This window comes from Lepidochelys olivacea (assembly GCF_965140295.1).
Source record: "Lepidochelys olivacea isolate rLepOli2 genome assembly, chromosome: 4".
Lineage (NCBI taxonomy): Eukaryota > Metazoa > Chordata > Testudines > Cheloniidae > Lepidochelys > Lepidochelys olivacea.
Window position 1 is genome coordinate 65,656,925 of NC_140414.1, and position 16,933 is coordinate 65,673,857.

At 45.0% G+C, this 16,933-nt stretch overlaps 1 protein-coding gene across 2 annotated transcripts in view; it reads left to right on the forward strand.

Moving 5' to 3' along the window:
* The first annotated feature begins 3,811 nt into the window (after nucleotides 1-3,811).
* Nucleotides 3,812-16,933, forward strand: part of FHDC1 (FH2 domain containing 1) — a 51,028-nt gene continuing 37,906 nt past the window's right edge. Inside the window, exons 1-2 of one of the 2 annotated variants that reach the window (XM_084626711.1) lie at nucleotides 3,812-3,957; nucleotides 11,164-11,791. In XM_084626711.1, the coding sequence (XP_084482837.1) occupies nucleotides 11,309-11,791 (483 nt within the window). In that variant the 5' untranslated portion in view covers nucleotides 3,812-3,957; nucleotides 11,164-11,308. Of the gene's footprint in view, nucleotides 3,958-5,938; nucleotides 6,156-11,163; nucleotides 11,792-16,933 lie in introns of those variants that run through there. The other variant, XM_084626712.1, reaches the window with a different exon arrangement.

Consider the following 16,933-nt stretch of genomic DNA (forward strand, 5'->3'; position numbering starts at 1 on the left):
AATTGGGTGTGTGTGGGGGCTTAGTTGGGTTTGTGCTGCACGTTAACTCGAAAACATCAGCCCCTCCTTTTAAATGGCCAATGTGTCTTTTTCAATTTTACTCTCTCTTTTTTTCCTCCCACAGCTGCAAATGTTTCAATGCTGCAACTAGCATCTCCGTCCCAGAGGCTAGCTCAGGTAAGAAGGTGAAAAAAATGCACTCATGATGAAATGCACTGAAAGAGCTCAGCAGAATGCGTGGAGGCAAACAATGGCAGAGTTCAGGAAAGCAGAAAATGAACGCGAGGACAAGAGGGACGCCCGAGAGGATAGATGGCTCGAGCAACAGGAGAGATGGTGGCAGCGTGATGAGAGGAGGCAGGATGCAAGGCTGTAGCTTCTGGAGGATCAAATTGATATGCTCCGGCATATGGTTCAGGTGCAGGGAAGGCACGGACCGCCACTGCAGGCCCTGTGTAATCAACCACCCTCCTCCCCAAGTTCCTTAGCCTCCTCACCCAGACGCCCAAGAATGCTGAGGGAAGGGGGAGAGGCCTCCGGGCACCTAACCACTCCACCCCAGAGGGCTGCCCAAGCAACAGAAGGCTGGCATTCAATAAGTTTTAAAGTGCTGTGTGGCCTTGTCCTTCCCTCCTCCCCCACCCCTCCCGGGCTACCTTGGCAGTTATCCCCCTATTTGTGTGACAAATTAATAAAGAATGCAAGAATTTGAAACAACAATGACTTTATTGATTTATTGCTAACTCTGATTTAACTCTAATAAAACTCTGATTTATTGCTGGTGATCGAAGCGGGGAGGGGAGGGTGGTTGGTTTACAGGGAAGTAGAGTGAACCAAGGGGGCAGGTTTTCATCAAGGAGAAACAAACAGAACTGTCACACCATAGCCTGGTCAGCCATAAAACTGGTTTTCAAAGCTTCTTTGATGTGCAGCGCACCCTGCTGTGCTCTTCTAATCACCCTGGTGTCTGGCTGTGCATAACCAGGGGCCAGGAAATTTGCCTCAACTTCCCACCCTGCCATAAACGTCTCCCCCTTACTCTCACAGATATTGTGGAGCACACAGCAAGCAGTAATAACAATGGGAATATTGGTTTCGCTGAGGTCGAACCAAGTCAGTAAACTGCACCAGCGCACTTTTAAATGTCCAAATACACATTCTACCACCATTCTGCACTTGCTCAGCCTACAGTTGAACTGCTCCTGACTACTGTCCAGGGTGCCTGTGAATGGCTTCATGAGGCATGGCATTAAGGGGTAGGCTGAGTCCCCAAGGATAACTATAGGCATTTCAACATCCCCAACAGTTATTTTATTGTCTGGAAAGTAAGTCCCTTGCTGCAGCCGTTCCCACAGACCAGAATTCCTAAAGATGCAAGCATACCTTTCCCGGCCATCCCATATTGATGTTGGTGAAACGTCCCTTGTGATCCACCAGTGCTTGCAGCACCATTGAAAAGTACTCCTTGCAGTTTATGTGCTGGCTGCCTTGGTGCTCCGGTCCCAAGAGAGGGATATGCGTTCCATCTGTCGTCCCACCAAGGTCAGAGAATCCCATTGCAGCAAAGCCATCCACTCTAACCTGCACATTTCCCAGAGTCACTACCCTTGATAGCAGCAGCTCAGTGATTGCGTTGGCTACTTGGATCAGAGCAGCCCCAACAGTAGATTTACCAAATTGATTCCCGGTAGCTGACCGGTAGCTGTCTGGCATTGCAAGCTTCCAGAGGGCTATCACCACTTGTGAACAGTGAGAGCTGCTCTCATCTTGGTATTCTTGCACTTCAGGGTGGGGAAAGCAAGTCACAAAGTTCCATGAAAGTGCCCTTACGCATGCGAAAGTTTTGGAGCCACTGGGAATCATCCCAGACCCGCAGCACTGTGCAGTCCCACCAGTCTGTGCTTGTTTCCCGGGCCCAGAATCGGCATTCCATGGCATGAGCCTGCCCCATTGCCACCAGAATGGCCAAATTGCCAGGGCCCGTGCTTTGAGAGAAGTCTGTGTCCATGTCCTCATCACTCTCATCACCGCGCCGCTTGCCGTGATATGGCGTCTGCAGGAGAGCAGAGTTGCAGGGGAAACGGTGGTTGGATGACCAGTTTTGCAGACCTACTCCACCGTCTGCTGCCAGGACAAAACAGCTAAGTGGGTTGCATGCTTGCCATGGTATGGCGAGACAAGAGCAGCCGAGCAGAGTTGCAGTGGAAGCAGCGGACGACGGTCATATAGACTAGGACCTGCGAGGTGGATTCATAGGACCAGGAGAGCAGAGTGGCAGCGGAAGTGGTTGTTCGTTGACAACGGTTTGCAGACCTACTGCACCGTCTGCTGAAAGCAGTATGGCGCCCGCATGGAAAAAGGAGCGAAATGATTGTCTGCCGTTGCTTTCATGGAGGGAGGGGCAACTGATGACATGTACCCAAAACCACCCGTGACAATGTTTTTGCCCCATCAGGCATTGGAAGCTCAACGCAGAATTCCAATGGGCGGCAGTGATTGTGGGAACTGTGGGATAGCTACCCACAGTGCAATGCTCCAAAAGTTGATGCTAGCCTTGGTACTGTGGACGCACTCCGCTGACTTAATGCGCTTATTGGGGACACGCACAATCGACTGTATAAAGTTGCTTTCTAAAAAATTGACTTCTATAAATTTGACCTAATTTCATAGTGTAGACACAGAGCTATGACGGGGGCAAGGTGGATTGACCAGTAGTCAGTACTACACTTAGGTCAGTAGAGATGACCCTGTCACATGCTGTCACAGAGGAATTTATTTAGACAAATGCCCCAGTCCTACAAAGAAGCAAGTGTTTAATTGTATACATTATGCATTGTACCATTGATCTCGTTGGATTACACTATTACTCCCACTACATAAAGTTAAGAATGTGCATTATTTTTGTAGTATTAGGACCTATATCATTATTCAAAATTACCAATTAGATATCCAAAGATACAACCCATTTATTTCCCGCTGTTTGTAATACATTGTATTATTTTGTCTCAAGTGAATGACCAACAGTTCTTCATGATCATTTATTAGAAAATTTAGATGCAATCCCGTTCAGACTGCTGTATCTGCAGATATTTGAATTTTGCAAACAGCAACATTTATGGAGAAAAATAAGAAGACATCTTTTAACTCCACAGAAATCAGTAGACATGGGGAAGTTCTCGAAGGCCAGAGTGGGAAAATGATAGAAGTTTCATAAAAATCCCAAGCACATAAACAAAAGTCCCTTTCTGAACAGAACCAAAGGGGTCCCGTCTCTGTCTTCATTCTGTGAATAGTTTCAGTAAACTGGCCATGCCATCCAGCAAACACTTACACACTTGTTTAATTAGGCACCTGAGCAATCCCACTGCAACAGAGGAACTATTCCGGTACCTGAAGTTAAGCAGGTACATAGGTGTTTGCAGGATGGGGGCCTCGGTGTATGAGTAGTGTCCTTTCCCTGTAAATGACATTGGTTTCGGCCAAGCCACAACCTTTGTGTCATTATTTCTTCCTGTCCTTCTTTCCAAAGCAATAGCTCCTGGGATAGAAGAACTACAGGTGCAAGTGCAAAGCATGGGCCTGACGCTGTACTACTGAAGTCAGGGGAGAGTTTCACCACGGACTTCAGTGGGAGCCCGATGTTGCTCAGGGGGTGGAGAGAAAATTTAAAACCACCCGGCTTTACTGTCCCTTTGCTGGAGAGACGAGAGTAGCACTGTCACCTGAGGCAGCCCCGCCTAGTGCTGCGCCTGCGTGTTACCTCCTTCTTCCTGCTGCCTGGCCCCGGCTGCAGGGAGATGGGCGGAGGTGGTGGCATTCTCCCGGATTCCCGGGGAAGAGCCCAGCGGCAGACCAAGGCAGTGGGGTGTGGGAGAGAAGAGGCAGAGCGCATTCACCGGGCCCCTGCGGAGGGGGAGAGGGGCCGCGGGGGGATCCGTGCGGCTGGAGGCAGAAAAGGTAAGTGGCCCTGAGAGCGGGAGCAAGGCTGTGACATGTGAATAGCGCGACTGAAGCCTGCGTGTGAGTGGATCATGTATGTTGTTATAGACATGGGTGTTATTCACAATGCAGTTCCCCACCACTGGGGCACTGACACGAGGGGCCAAGGGAAGGCTGCGTTATGAAGAGTTGTCGCGCGAGCCGCCTTCTCTTCCGTGCTTTTGCTGAGCGAGGTTGGGACCCTGTCGCCGGTTTGTTCGAATTCATTGCTTTCGCGGTGGCTTTGCCCAGCCTTCCGGCCGGTCTGTCCAGATCATCTGGACCTGAGCTGCTGGGGCTCCCCTGGGAGTGCTCGCGCCTGGCTGGGTGATGAAGTGTCGGGCTTGGGCTCGGGAGCCGTGAGACCTCGCTTCTCGTGCCGCAGGATTAACAAGAAGTCATAACACAGCCATAAAAATCCCCCTTCCTTCTACTGCAAATTAAAATCGATTTTTCTCCCTGGAAAGAAGAGGAACAATCTTCAACACCAAGACAATCTCATTGTAATGTAGATGCCGGTTCTGTCTTTTCCAAGGGCCTCACCATATAAAAAGATTAAATATTTGCACCACTGTGCAGGGGCTTTGGCACAATTTGTACAGTGGGGGTCCTGAGAGCCATTGACCCAAACTGTAAACCTTGTATATGATGGAAATCACTTCAAGGCAGGGGTGCTTCAGCACCCCTAGTTCTAGCACCTGTGTCACTGTGACTTTACAGGAGTCTGAAATGCTGTTTTTCTGTGCGCAGCCTGGTTCCTTGCACCGGATCGTATATTTACTGCTGGCTTAACTCCCTACTCAGTATCTTCAACTTCAGAGGGGGGATGGACATTAAAAGTAAAGGCAGGTCCATGCTGCACCCTTGCCTTGTGGGGAGCGATCCTGGTCGCCTGTGTTTCATCTGCAATTGTGCGCCACTGTGAGTCCCCTGAAGTTGAAGAAATGGGAGGAGGGTACAGCCCTCCCCCCTCAGCTGCAGATCGAGACACGGATTGATGGGCCCCTGATTGCGTCGTGGTCTGTTCGAGCTTTCACGCGGGTGTGTTTCTCTTCACGCCCTCCCTCAGTGATTGATGCTGGAAATGCTGTCGTTTGCTGAGCCGCAGCCATGGTTGCGAGTCTTTCTGCTCCCGGGTGAAATGGGGGAGGCTGGGACGGACTGAGTTCGCAGCCTAGGAGCCAGGGCAGCGCGCGAGGCTAGAGGGGAGAGACGCGGCGGCTGTAGCCTGCCGGGGGAGGAATCCCTCCTGCTGCTGCGGGGGCTCTGGGGACTGAGATCAGTTTAGGGCATGGAGAGGCAGCCCCGCCCTGGCTGCGCAGGGTGCCCCGAGGAGCCAGGGACCCCACCCTGCGGCGCCCCCGGTCCCCTCTGGGCGGAATGGCGAAACGACAGGGAGGGCTTGCCATAGATCCGGCGGGGCTTCCCGCCCTCCCGCCAGGTGCGGCGGCGCTGCCCAGCCGCGGGCCGTGCGGGAAGTGGGGGCAGGCGGCCGTGCTGCACCCGGCCCGGGGCGCCTCGCTCCTTGCGCACGCGGTGGGAGAGCGCAGAGCTGCGAGAGGCGACAGCAAGGGCGGGGTCCCTGGATGGGGGGCGGCTGGGGCAAGAGGAGAGGTGCCCTGAGCCGGGCAGGAGCGGAGGAAGGGGGGGTTGCGAGGAGAGGGCGCTTGCTGGGTGTGGGGAAGGGCGCAGCTGCTGGCCGCCGGGTTTTCTTCCAGCTGCCGCACTTGTTGTGGAGGGGAGCTCAGGCAGCATCCCCCTGGGCGGAGGGAGGGGACGCGCCGCAGCCCGCCCCACCTCACCCTCGCCCCGGGACTGAACACACTCAGCAAACTTGGGCTCTCAGTAGGGTTTCTTTAATTGCCTCTCTCAGGATCCGCCCAGAGAAGCCAGCGGAAGCTGGGAGAATGAGGTAAGGAAGGGGGGTTAACCCTTTCCTCTCTGGGCTGCAGCTGACCGAGGAGGAGGAGGAGGAGGAATCACCCCACGGGATACACTTGCTGTAATTAACTGAATCAAGTCACTGCTATTTCCCGTATAAGTGTGTGTGCGCAGGACAGAATCTAGCCGGGCAAGCAGCCTACCTCCAAAACCAAACCTCAGGTTTAAACCACTCTGATAAAGTGTCCCGAGGTCTCCAGGACCATGTAGTTCGACCTTCAGTTAAAGACCGACCTGTAAGTAACCAATTTTTTACTGCCCCTTGGGTGGTCCTCTAAGGCAGCTCTGTGTGTACACATACACATGCCTTTTTATCTGCATAGAGGACAAACCTTTTTGGCTTATTTTTCCTCAATCAGAAATCAAATATTAACACTCCCTCTTTTACCACCTTCTAAAAGTATCTTTGGAATCAAAAAGGCTAGCTTTTAAAACTATGATGTCTTCATTTTGTCTGGTGGCCATTGTCTTTATTGTCTGTTTTACTCATGCACTGAACTAAAAGGGGCCTTGTCTTTTTCAGTCATACTTTTAAGGGATATGTTTCAGATGAGCATTTTCTCAGGGTGTGTTCAATGGTCATCTTCTAAGCTGTTGTGATTAATATGAGCCTTTCTTCTTGTGGCAGGTTGGATTTCTAGTTATACATGCCAGTGTTTTCTGTTGCTGTAACTGTGGTTAGCAACTAGTTGCTCCATTTACTTCATTGTAAAGCTATTGTTGAGATCCAGACATCTAAGTATTGTGGTGAGGATTGTGGTGTGTGAGCACTCAAAGGCAGTGCTGTTTTAGTGTGAGTTTGGGAGATATTTTACAGAGAAATATATTTGGTAGAGAACAGGAGGTATGGACTAAAGGGAACAAATATGAATTTCTAAAAGTCACTGTACACTGAACATTTCACTTGTTAATTTGTGTATGCAAATATAATATTTTGCGTCTCTTTCAAATGGCAGTTACTTTGGTTGGGAAACAACATTTTTTAGAATGCTTGTCTTCTGAGCTGGGGAAAAGCTCCTTATTGCTCTCCGTCTTTGAAGAATGGTTATGGGTGAAATTCTGTACAATAAAATCATGAGTGAGACAAAAATAAAATGCTCCATTTAATTAAAATATTTGGTGTTCCTTTCCTTTGAAAAGTGTGATCTGCAGATCTGATAATATTCAATATGTGTACAGCAGTGTCAATATGAACATTCTTAAATGTACTAAAGGCATCACTTTAAAACCGTTTTGCTGCTCAGACTGATTTGGATGTAACAAATGTGCAAAGATGCAGATTATAATGTTGGAAGTCTTTGAGTGTTGATCTCCCATCTTCTCCCCTTCTACCCTTCCTTCTAAAATTTCAGCTCCAGTTGAATTTTATCAGATTAAGTGTTTAGGGCACTAACCTACTCCCAGGGTATTTTGGAGTGGGACTTGCTCCCTAGTTATGAGTGGGAATTGCTCTTGTCCCTCCCTCTACTTCTTGCAAGGGCTAGGGGACACCTGCTGCCACCAATAAGCTGTGCAGACAGTGTCGCAGTCTGCTTGAAGTGAGCTGTAGCTCACGAAAGCTCATGCTCAAATAAATTGGTTAGTCTCTAAGGTGCCACAAGTACTCCTTTTCTTTTTGCGAATACAGACTAACTCGGCTGTTACTCTGAAAGCAGTCTGCTTGTTTATCTCTTCCCCCACCCACATTAGTGGCTAGTATTATGGTGCATCCACAAACTGATTCTTTGAGAGAGGAATTTTGACATTCCTCTGTATCTCAGCCTAGTAACTAGGGTACTTTATGCTTCTGTTAAGAGCAGGTGATCTCCTCTACTTGACTGTGCTTATCTGTGGAAAAACAATAGCTGAATGCTTGTGTGTGTTTTGTAGTTTTCCTTTCACACATTCATTCCAGACTTCTTTTTCCCCCTCCATCCCGGTTATGGGAAAAAATTAAGTTTATCACTGTTGCCATCATCCAAAGCTGCATGAGGTACTGGTGGGTTTAAAATGGTCTCTATTATTAGGTTTACCATTACTCGCTGGGCTTTTCCCCCGTTCTACTTATGGGCTTAATCTTACAGAAGTGGAGAGGAGACTCTTTTGTTCCCTGTTAATTCCCCCAAGGAAAGGCAATAGAATGTATGATTCACTTCCTTTTTGGACCATCCATCTCCTATCCTCATCTGTAAAGCGTGTAACAGCTGTTGCAACACTCCTGCAGGTCAGGGGAATAAGAGGCTTCATTTGGGATTATGTATAGCTATTCAACTGATTAGAATAGGGTACAAGCCTCAACATTTGGATACAAAACTCAAACCAAAGTTGTGGGGTGGGGGTGTTTCTCTGGGGCCTCTAGCATAGGTCCCATTTCTAGAAATGACCAAAACATTTGCGGAGGTGTAGTGCTTTTGATAGAATTCTACTTTGGGATAGAAAGCTGTGTATTCAAGGGCTTTGCCCAGTGATGAAACTTAGTGCTAATTAGTAATGCAATCTGTTTGACTTTAATATTTCATCTACAGGAAACAATACCTTTTTTTCTGACTTCTAATAGTGCTCTAAAAGGAAGTTAAAAGCCCATGGCACTCTTCAGATGGGTCAGTCTTTGCTCTGTTTTTGCCAACATTTCCTGTCTCAATAGAACAGGTTCTAATGTACAAGACTGTTTTGAGCTGTTAATGAATACATAATAGGTATTAGTTTTCCACAGCATTATGAGTATCCAAAATTAAAGTTAGCTTGAATATACGTAATATATAAAAATCAAATATCTCAAGTTTTAAGAAATCTAAAGGCTTTACTCAACAGCTAGAAGTTGTATGCTGAACTCTTTTTCCCCCTACAATACTTTAATCCAGTGGTTCTCAACCAGGGGTACACAGAGGTCTTCCAGGGGATATATCAACTCACCTAGATCAGTGTTTCTGAACCTGGGGGTTGCGACTCCAAGATGGGTCATGAGACAGGTTTAGGGGCATCGCAAGTGCAGGGCCGGTTTAGGGGGTGGCAAGCAGAGCAATTGCCCAGGGCCCCATGCCATTGGGGGGCCCGCCGTGAAGCTAAGTTACGTGCTTCAATCCCAGGTGCTGGGGCTTGGGCCTCAGACTCCGGAAAGGGGTACACTAGTCTGGAAAGATTGAGAACCCCTGCTTTAATGTATCTGAAGTTCTACTCTCGTGTGGTTAATGTTGGGACATTGATGAAGCAGCACTGTTTGATTAGGATTATTTACCAGTTCTTCCTAATGCATCTGAATTTATTAGAAATTTCCACTTCTTGTGTAACACTCTGAGAGTTGAGACAAACTCTGATGCATTCAGTCTCTATATAGAAGATAGCTGACTTAAATTTGAAGCACCTCTTTCTCAGATCCTTTTTCTCTCTTTTCCTTCCTCCATCAAAGTATCCTCCTCAATGCTTCAGAGCCTGTATTTTCTGGGTTCCCCACGCTCATGAATACTTTCACTACTTCAAGAGAGTGAAATGAATATGACTAGTAAATTTGAAGTAAATATCTGGTTGGCTGCTGCCCACAAGATTCCAAAAAGCACTGGTGAAGTTGACTGGTGTCTTATGACTTTTTCCACTGAAGTCAGTGGAGCTATGTCAAGTTACATCAGCAGAAGATCTGCCACATGGCTTGTCTCTGTAACTTTTTATCTCTGTGAATGTATGCTATAATGGTTCATATCTGGCAGCGGTGAAGGTCTCTTTTTCCTCCCCCACCTTGCCAGTATTTTTTGTTCCAAAATATTAAGTAATCTGAATTGCTGTTAATTATGTATACGTTCTGTCAAATGTGAGGAACAATGCCAAGTAGATAAGGCTAATTAATAAACAAACTTTTGTTTAGTAGTAGTCTTGCCCAAGTGCATTGCTGTAACTTTTTTATTAGATTTCCTATTACCATTCTTTGCCTGGTACTCCTTCTTCAGTCTCCATCTAACTTTGCCTGTGCAATAGATACTACCACTCAATTTGGTAGTATCTATCTCTGATTACAATGCTGTTTAACCACATCCTCCAGTAAACATGTAAAGGGATTAAACAATAGCATTCTTAGTTGGGCCTTGTTTTTGAAACTTTTTAGTCTGATGCGTTCTCAGGGAAAATCTCTAAAAAGTGTAAATTCGTTCATTAATACGAGTGACCTGACAAACTTTTAAATTGTGCCTTTGGAAAAAAAAAAAACCTAACTAGTTTTAAAATCGCTGCCACCAACATCACCATTTGCTCCGCCACAGTGGTAACATAAAAAAAAAAAAAAAATGCAGTTGTCACAATAACTTTGAGCTACCAGATTCTCATCTAGACATACAAGTTTTCTTAAGTAAATATTTTCAGCTTTGCATGTGCTTAGAGCTTAGGCTATGTAATTTTATTATTCCAATTTTATATCCCCCCCCCCTTTTTTTTTTGGATCTGTAGTGAGACGTGCTTATTGAGGTAGCTACAGTAATCTAGATACCTGAGTGAATTATAAAGACACATCCTAATAAAACTGCAGTCTCTCTTCTAGTGTGTAAATTTTGGTAAATGTATTGTAACTTGACCATTAATGACAATGACAAAATGTAGATGCTAGGTTTTTTTAAGATGCATGTCTGTGGTCAGTAACCATAAATATTGCACAGTTTTATTAAGAATCCAGGGTTTTGGGACTCTGTACACTTTATTAATGAAAACTGCATGAAAAATATTAGGGCAAAAAAGCCATATGCTACATAGTTGAACAATCTGGGATAATTCATTGTCTTGATTCACTGTTGAAGGGGAAGCCATTTAAAAAGCTTCAGGCAGAGCTTTTGTCAATATATAAGTACATTCTAACTCTGCATATTGAAATCTGTATAATGATATTTTTAATCTAAAATGAATAGTTGGAATGTGTTCCGTTTGTTGAAATGGCTTGGGATAAATATTGTTTCTTTAGAAATTATATTGAATCCAGAATAGGTGTTTCAGTAACCTCTGGTCTCTCCAGAGGCACTCAATGCTTTAAATTTAAAGTTTTTAATTTTATTTAAATGTAATGCCCCATAATTAGCTGACATTTTATTGTGGATGTACATAAATTTTACAAAATTAGGCCCTAGAGAACTTTGTTTTTCAGAAAATCTCCCATCTAGATTAAAACTTAAAATGACTAATGATTGTTTTATATTGAATTTTGTGTATTTCCCACTAATACATTGCTACCTGTACCAGGGAAAAAATCCAGTCCCTTTGATCTGAATTTCACCATTGTGTTTTTTGTTGTAGGTTGCGAAGATGGTTCAGGGCTGCTGCATTGTTTTCACTTCAGGCAGATTAGAGTTTGAAAGTGTCTGACACAAATTGCTACTCCATTGCTCAATGTTTCAAGGAGACCCAGGGAAGTACGTCTCTCCTCATAGGAGAGACTAAAATGCATGTTATGAATTGTGTCTCCTTGGTCAATGATAAAGAAAATGGGGCTATATCAGTTGCAACTGGATTAATGATTGAAGATCCGACAACAGAACAAGTGCCACCACCTCCTCCAGCACCCCCGTTGCTGCCACCATGTTCAGTCACAGGTGCTGGTTTTTCATCTCCGCCACCTGGGGTGCCGCCGCCGCCGCCGCCGCCGCCTCTTCCTCCAGGACCAACCCCACCAGCTCCGCCACAGTTTATAAATGGGCATGGCCCCCACAGCAAAAAAAAACGGATGCGGAGTTTCTTCTGGAAAACAATTCCCGAAGAGCAAGTCCGCGGTAAAACAAATATCTGGACTATTGCTGCAAGACGGCAGCAGTTCCAGATTGACACAAAAACAATTGAGGAGCTTTTTGGGCAGCAAGAGGAAACCAACCTTCAGGGTCCTAGGAGGCGAACTTCAAAATCATCATTTAAAGATACTAAAGAAGAGGTAAGAATTCAGAAGTAGCCCAACATTGCTGTGTGTGTCTCTCTCTGTTATTCACCGTAATGTCTTAGAAATTGATGTGAAATCTGACCAGCTGCCATTCACCATATGTTTTCTTATCACTTTGCCCAAAAAACTTGCAGAGCATAAACTGTTAGATTTATGCTTTTATTTAAAGATACTTGTTTGTGAAAGGCTGGTTCTGTTATTATGTTATCTCAATAAAGTCCCTTAATTTGATCACTGGCAAAAAATATTATATTTGAGGAAGAAAGAATGTGTCTCCAGTGATTACTATAGATTCTGTCTGGCTAGCCCTTGATAAATCTTCATTTCTGGGCATGGATTACATGAAGAGTACAAATACAGTAATTTACACGCATTATTTTATATGCACAACTGCACCATGTCCTTGTCTTCCTTTTCAGTTGCTACTTTTGAAAGCACGCACTTCAAAGAGTTGTTAAAGGGATCTAGTAGGCAGCATTCCATTAGTAGTAGTTCTGAAGGGCAAAAGTAAATGATGTATCTCGAAGGAGGATAAAAGAATCATCCTAACACAAATGCAGAAAGACAAAACTTTGTTCTTAATGTGACTGTTTGGAGACAATGTAGGGGAGAACGCGTAAGTATATGAGTGAAACAACAAATGTTTTTCTTAGGGCTGGTCTATGCTACCACTTAAGTCGATGTAACTTGCGTCGCTCAGGGGTGTGAAAATGACACCCCTTTGAGCGACACAAATCACTTAGCATGATGAGGACACCATTTTATGTCAGCGGGATATGCTTTCCCACCGAAATAGTTTCCGCCTCTCACGGAGATGGAGCAATTATGCTGACAGGAGAGCACTCTCCTGTTGGCATAGCATATCTTCACCAGATGTGCTACAGTGGTGCAGCTTTACTGATATAGCACAGTAGTGTAGACTTGCTCACTGCATCTGTTACTAATTTTAGATCTAATTTAAGTTGTTCCCCATTTATCAAGTTCACCTTCTTAATACTGGGCAATAGAAATAGAGTAGTTTCATTTTCTGGTGCAACAGAAAATCTGGTTTGGGGGTCATGTGGGGTAGGGGAGAGCATTTCTTTCAACTCTGTAAAGGAATCTTAAGAGTCAAACATTTTCCAGTAAACCACTTAGTAGCATTTCTATTTTGTTCTTCTTCTTCTTCTTCTTCTTTTTTTTAAACTCTTACAAACAACCTATGTTTTTTTGGACTAAACAGCTTGGAAGTGTTTCTATTAAATGTTTGCAAAACTGGAAGTAAAAATGCAAATGTAAGTACTGGTAGGCAGAGGGAATTTACAGAGAGGAAATGTTAAATATGCATAAAGGACCAAAGAATGGAACGAATATTAATTCAAGCACCAAATAAGAGAGACTGCTGGAAATGTATCTGCTTTTGTATCAAACTTTAGTGAGGAAAATTAAAAAGGTGTTAGAACTGATTTAAAACATCATACATTTGTAACTTCAGTAGACTTGAAAAGGGGGTGTCAGGATAAAGTTTAAACAAATGTGCAGATATTAGAAAAAGGAAACTAATTTCTTATGAACACTAAAGAAATAGACAAACAATGGAGATCTGGTTACTTCATTGTGAACAGGTTGGGGGGGCACATGATTTTAAAAAAGCAAATAAAGCTGCTCTTTAAAGGCTTCCATGAGTAATTTTTACATCAAGCAAAGAGTGGAATAATGGATCTCTGATTATTAAGTATCATGAATGATGGGATAATGAGCATCAGATAACATGATTTCTCAAATTTCTAACAAAAATTCATAGCTTTCATTAATATAATAACAAACATGATGCCCCTAGGAGATATTCCAATTGAGCAAAATGTTGATTCGTGAGACTTTCTTTGAAATGAGAATACTGCAGCCTTTAATGGAATCATTTTGGCTTAGAGGTGGTATATAGCTGCTTATGTGGTGTTTTGAGTATTTTTTTGATCTTCTCCTATCTCCTCCGAGATGCTGAGGTCTTACAGCTCTTTTTTAACATTAATGGGAATTGCAGCTCCTATATAAAATATTGTAAGACTGCAGTATTATTTAGTGCAGAAAAAATTCATGGCTTTGTCCATGATAGAAGATGAAATCTGTTTTTTAGGTGTTTATATTCCAAATAGGTGGAGAATTGTGGGTTGTTGTGTTTTTTTTATATGATGGATGAATGATAGCCTTTTTATTGGTGTGGATGCCAAGTAGGGCCGAATAAACCTTTTGTGGGCCCACACCAAACATATTTGTGGGCCCCCAAAGGGCCTGGTGCATGGTGGGGCAGGGGGTGGGAGTGTCGGTCCCCAAAGCGAGGGGTGGATGGGAGCAATGGGGCACAGTGCAGCAGGGGCATCCCCATTCCGCCCAGCCCAGTGCAAGGGCACTGTTTACAAACTGGCTGCTGCCAGATGCACACTGGCCTGCTTGGCCCTGTGCTGCCGGAGTGCCTCTTCCACTCAGGGGCGTGCCTATGCCGTGCCACATTGCCTCCCCACCCAGCACCCCCTGACCCCTTATGCCTGGAGACTCCCCCACAGACCTCTATGCCCAGCACCCCACCAGACCTGCTATGCCCAGAGATCCCACCACCACAACTGCAGTTGCCCTGCACGCTATCACTCCTCACCCAGTGCCCCCCTCCAGTTCCCATAACCACAACTGCACAGTGCCCCCCGAGGCTCCCCTATGCCCAGTGCCCCAAAACACTGAAACCTCTCCCACCCTCCATTGCCCAGTGCCTGCTGCCCCTCACTGTCCTGCGCCCCCTGCCAGACCTCCCAGAGACCCACTCCCCCATGCCCTGCCACCCAGCCGCACTCAGTGGCTCTGCTGGGAGGTGACCTTGTCTGCTGGGCTGAGTTGGTAGCACAGCCAGGGCCAGTCCTAGGGTGGAGATTGCTTTGGTCCCTCCGGAGCGGTGCAATCAGCCAGGCCATAGTGGGAGCAGGGCCTGCCCTGGCCAGGCTCCATCAGGACCCACTTGTCTGGCGGAGCCTGGCCGAGCTCCCTGCACTGCCTCCCTCCCCGCATTGGCCTGGCCTCTGCACTGTTCCTAGCAGCTCAGCCCTTGGGGTCCGTTTATTAATCAGGATAAAACCAAGTCCTTGGCCATTACCATCAAGCAGCTTCCAGCTCCGGTTTGTGACCAACTCCATATTAACCTGTTCAAACGGGACACTGAGCAGGTGGCAACTGTTAAATACTTGGGAAGCATCACAGACCGTGCTGGAGGATGTTTGAGAGATGTGGACGCTTATGTAGCATCAGCCAAGTTCCGGTCCTGTCAGTGGCGTTTGGAGACATTGCCACATCAAGCTTGCTTTGAAGCTGTTGCTCTATAGAACCAGTTATTCTAACTCTTTTGTACCACAGTGAAGTGTGGGTGCTGAGGAAGGCTGAAGAGCACTGGAGTGAATTTTTTAATCTTGCCATCTTCATCAGATTTTTCATGTTAAGTGGCAGAACAAGATCAGCAATGAGGATATTCATAGTCCAGCAGTTGCCTCCATCAGTACTAATTTGGTTTCAGTGGCTTTTTTGGTACGGATGTGTTAGGATGGAAGACCAGTGAATTGTGAAGCATGTTTACGAAGAAATGCCACTACTCAGCCAGTGACCACATGGTCACCAAAAGTTCTGGCAATATAAGATTGCCAGTGGCTGACAGACTGAACATCCAGACGAATTATGTTAAGAACCTAGCTAGAGATCAATCTGGATTGTGCTTGATCTGCAAGGAGGTATGTTCTCTTGGGGTTTGCCTTCATACTGGTGATGAGTGTTAGTGGGCTTCACCAGCAAAATGAGATTTGAGGAGGAATTTGAGGCAAAAGGGTCAAGGAAGATGAGGGTGGAGAAGAAGACTTGAAACTTGGCTAGAAAAGGTGAGATCTGCTTTGGCAGAGGGGATGGTTACAATCCACAAAAAATTCTCCAGTTGAGATGATGTATCAAATGTTGTTAGTAGTGGTCAGTGCTGGAACTGGCAATAATTTTAGTAACTTTATAAATTATGTGGAGGAATTGGCATATGTTGTGTTGACCAGACTTTGCAGATGATACCAATACAGGAGGTCTGACACAAAGAGACGATTGAGGCAGACTCCCGAAAAACTTGAAGTAATTAGGTTGCCTCTTGTTATTCCTCCAACATATGAAAACATGCTAAGATGCTGAAGTGCAGGGGGCTGGACTGGTTGACCTCAAGGTGTCTTCCAGCCTTACATTTCTGTGATCCTACTATTCTGTGCCCATGGGCAAGAAGAAAACCGAAGGAAAACTCTAACAGGGAAATGGATGGATGTTAGGAATGCAGAATAAGGTTTAGTGCGATGACATGTATGTAAAAATAGAAGTTATATTAGCTCCATGTACAGAGTTAAGGGCCAGTGTTTTAAAGTGAAGAGCAATTTGTGTGTGTGTGTGTGCGTGCCAAATTTGAGACTTTCACAGGATTTTTCAGAAAAGAAGCCCCCTTTAAAGAATCTTAAGGTGAACACACAAAAAGTGAGGAACCCAAAATTACAAGTTGCTTAGGAAAATCTTGGTCAAAAGTTTTAATTGAAAAATCGAACAATGAGTGTAAAAAATCATATGCAGAGCAGTGAGAGCTAATATACTAGGCCCTATAAGAAAATGTGACTACTGAGGCTCTGTTGAATTTTGATTTTGTACCTAGCTTGTGGTCATGCAATAACTTTGTACTGCGCTGACACTGAAAGAGTAGTTATATATGTTCTCTTTAAGGGAAAGAATAAAAACAATTAAATTGGTTCACCAATTTCCCTGATGCACTGAGCCAGATTTTCTGTAAATTTGTGTAATGTCATGAAGACAATGAGGCTATATTGGCTTAAACAGTGAGGATTTGGCCTCCTGCATACTGTGTATTTAACTGTACAGAATTGTGTACAGTTAAATACTCTAACTAAAAAGAATACAAAGAGTAGCACGTAAGATATAAGAAGGTTAAGAACTTGTATAGCTTACACAAATGGAGAGAGGGATCTTAGATCTGAACAAATTATTGAACAAGCTATAAGGACTGAATGAGACTGTGTTACAGGTTTTAAAGAATGGTAATTTTAGATTAGAAGTGAGCAGAACAATTGGAGAATAGAACTGCAATCTAAA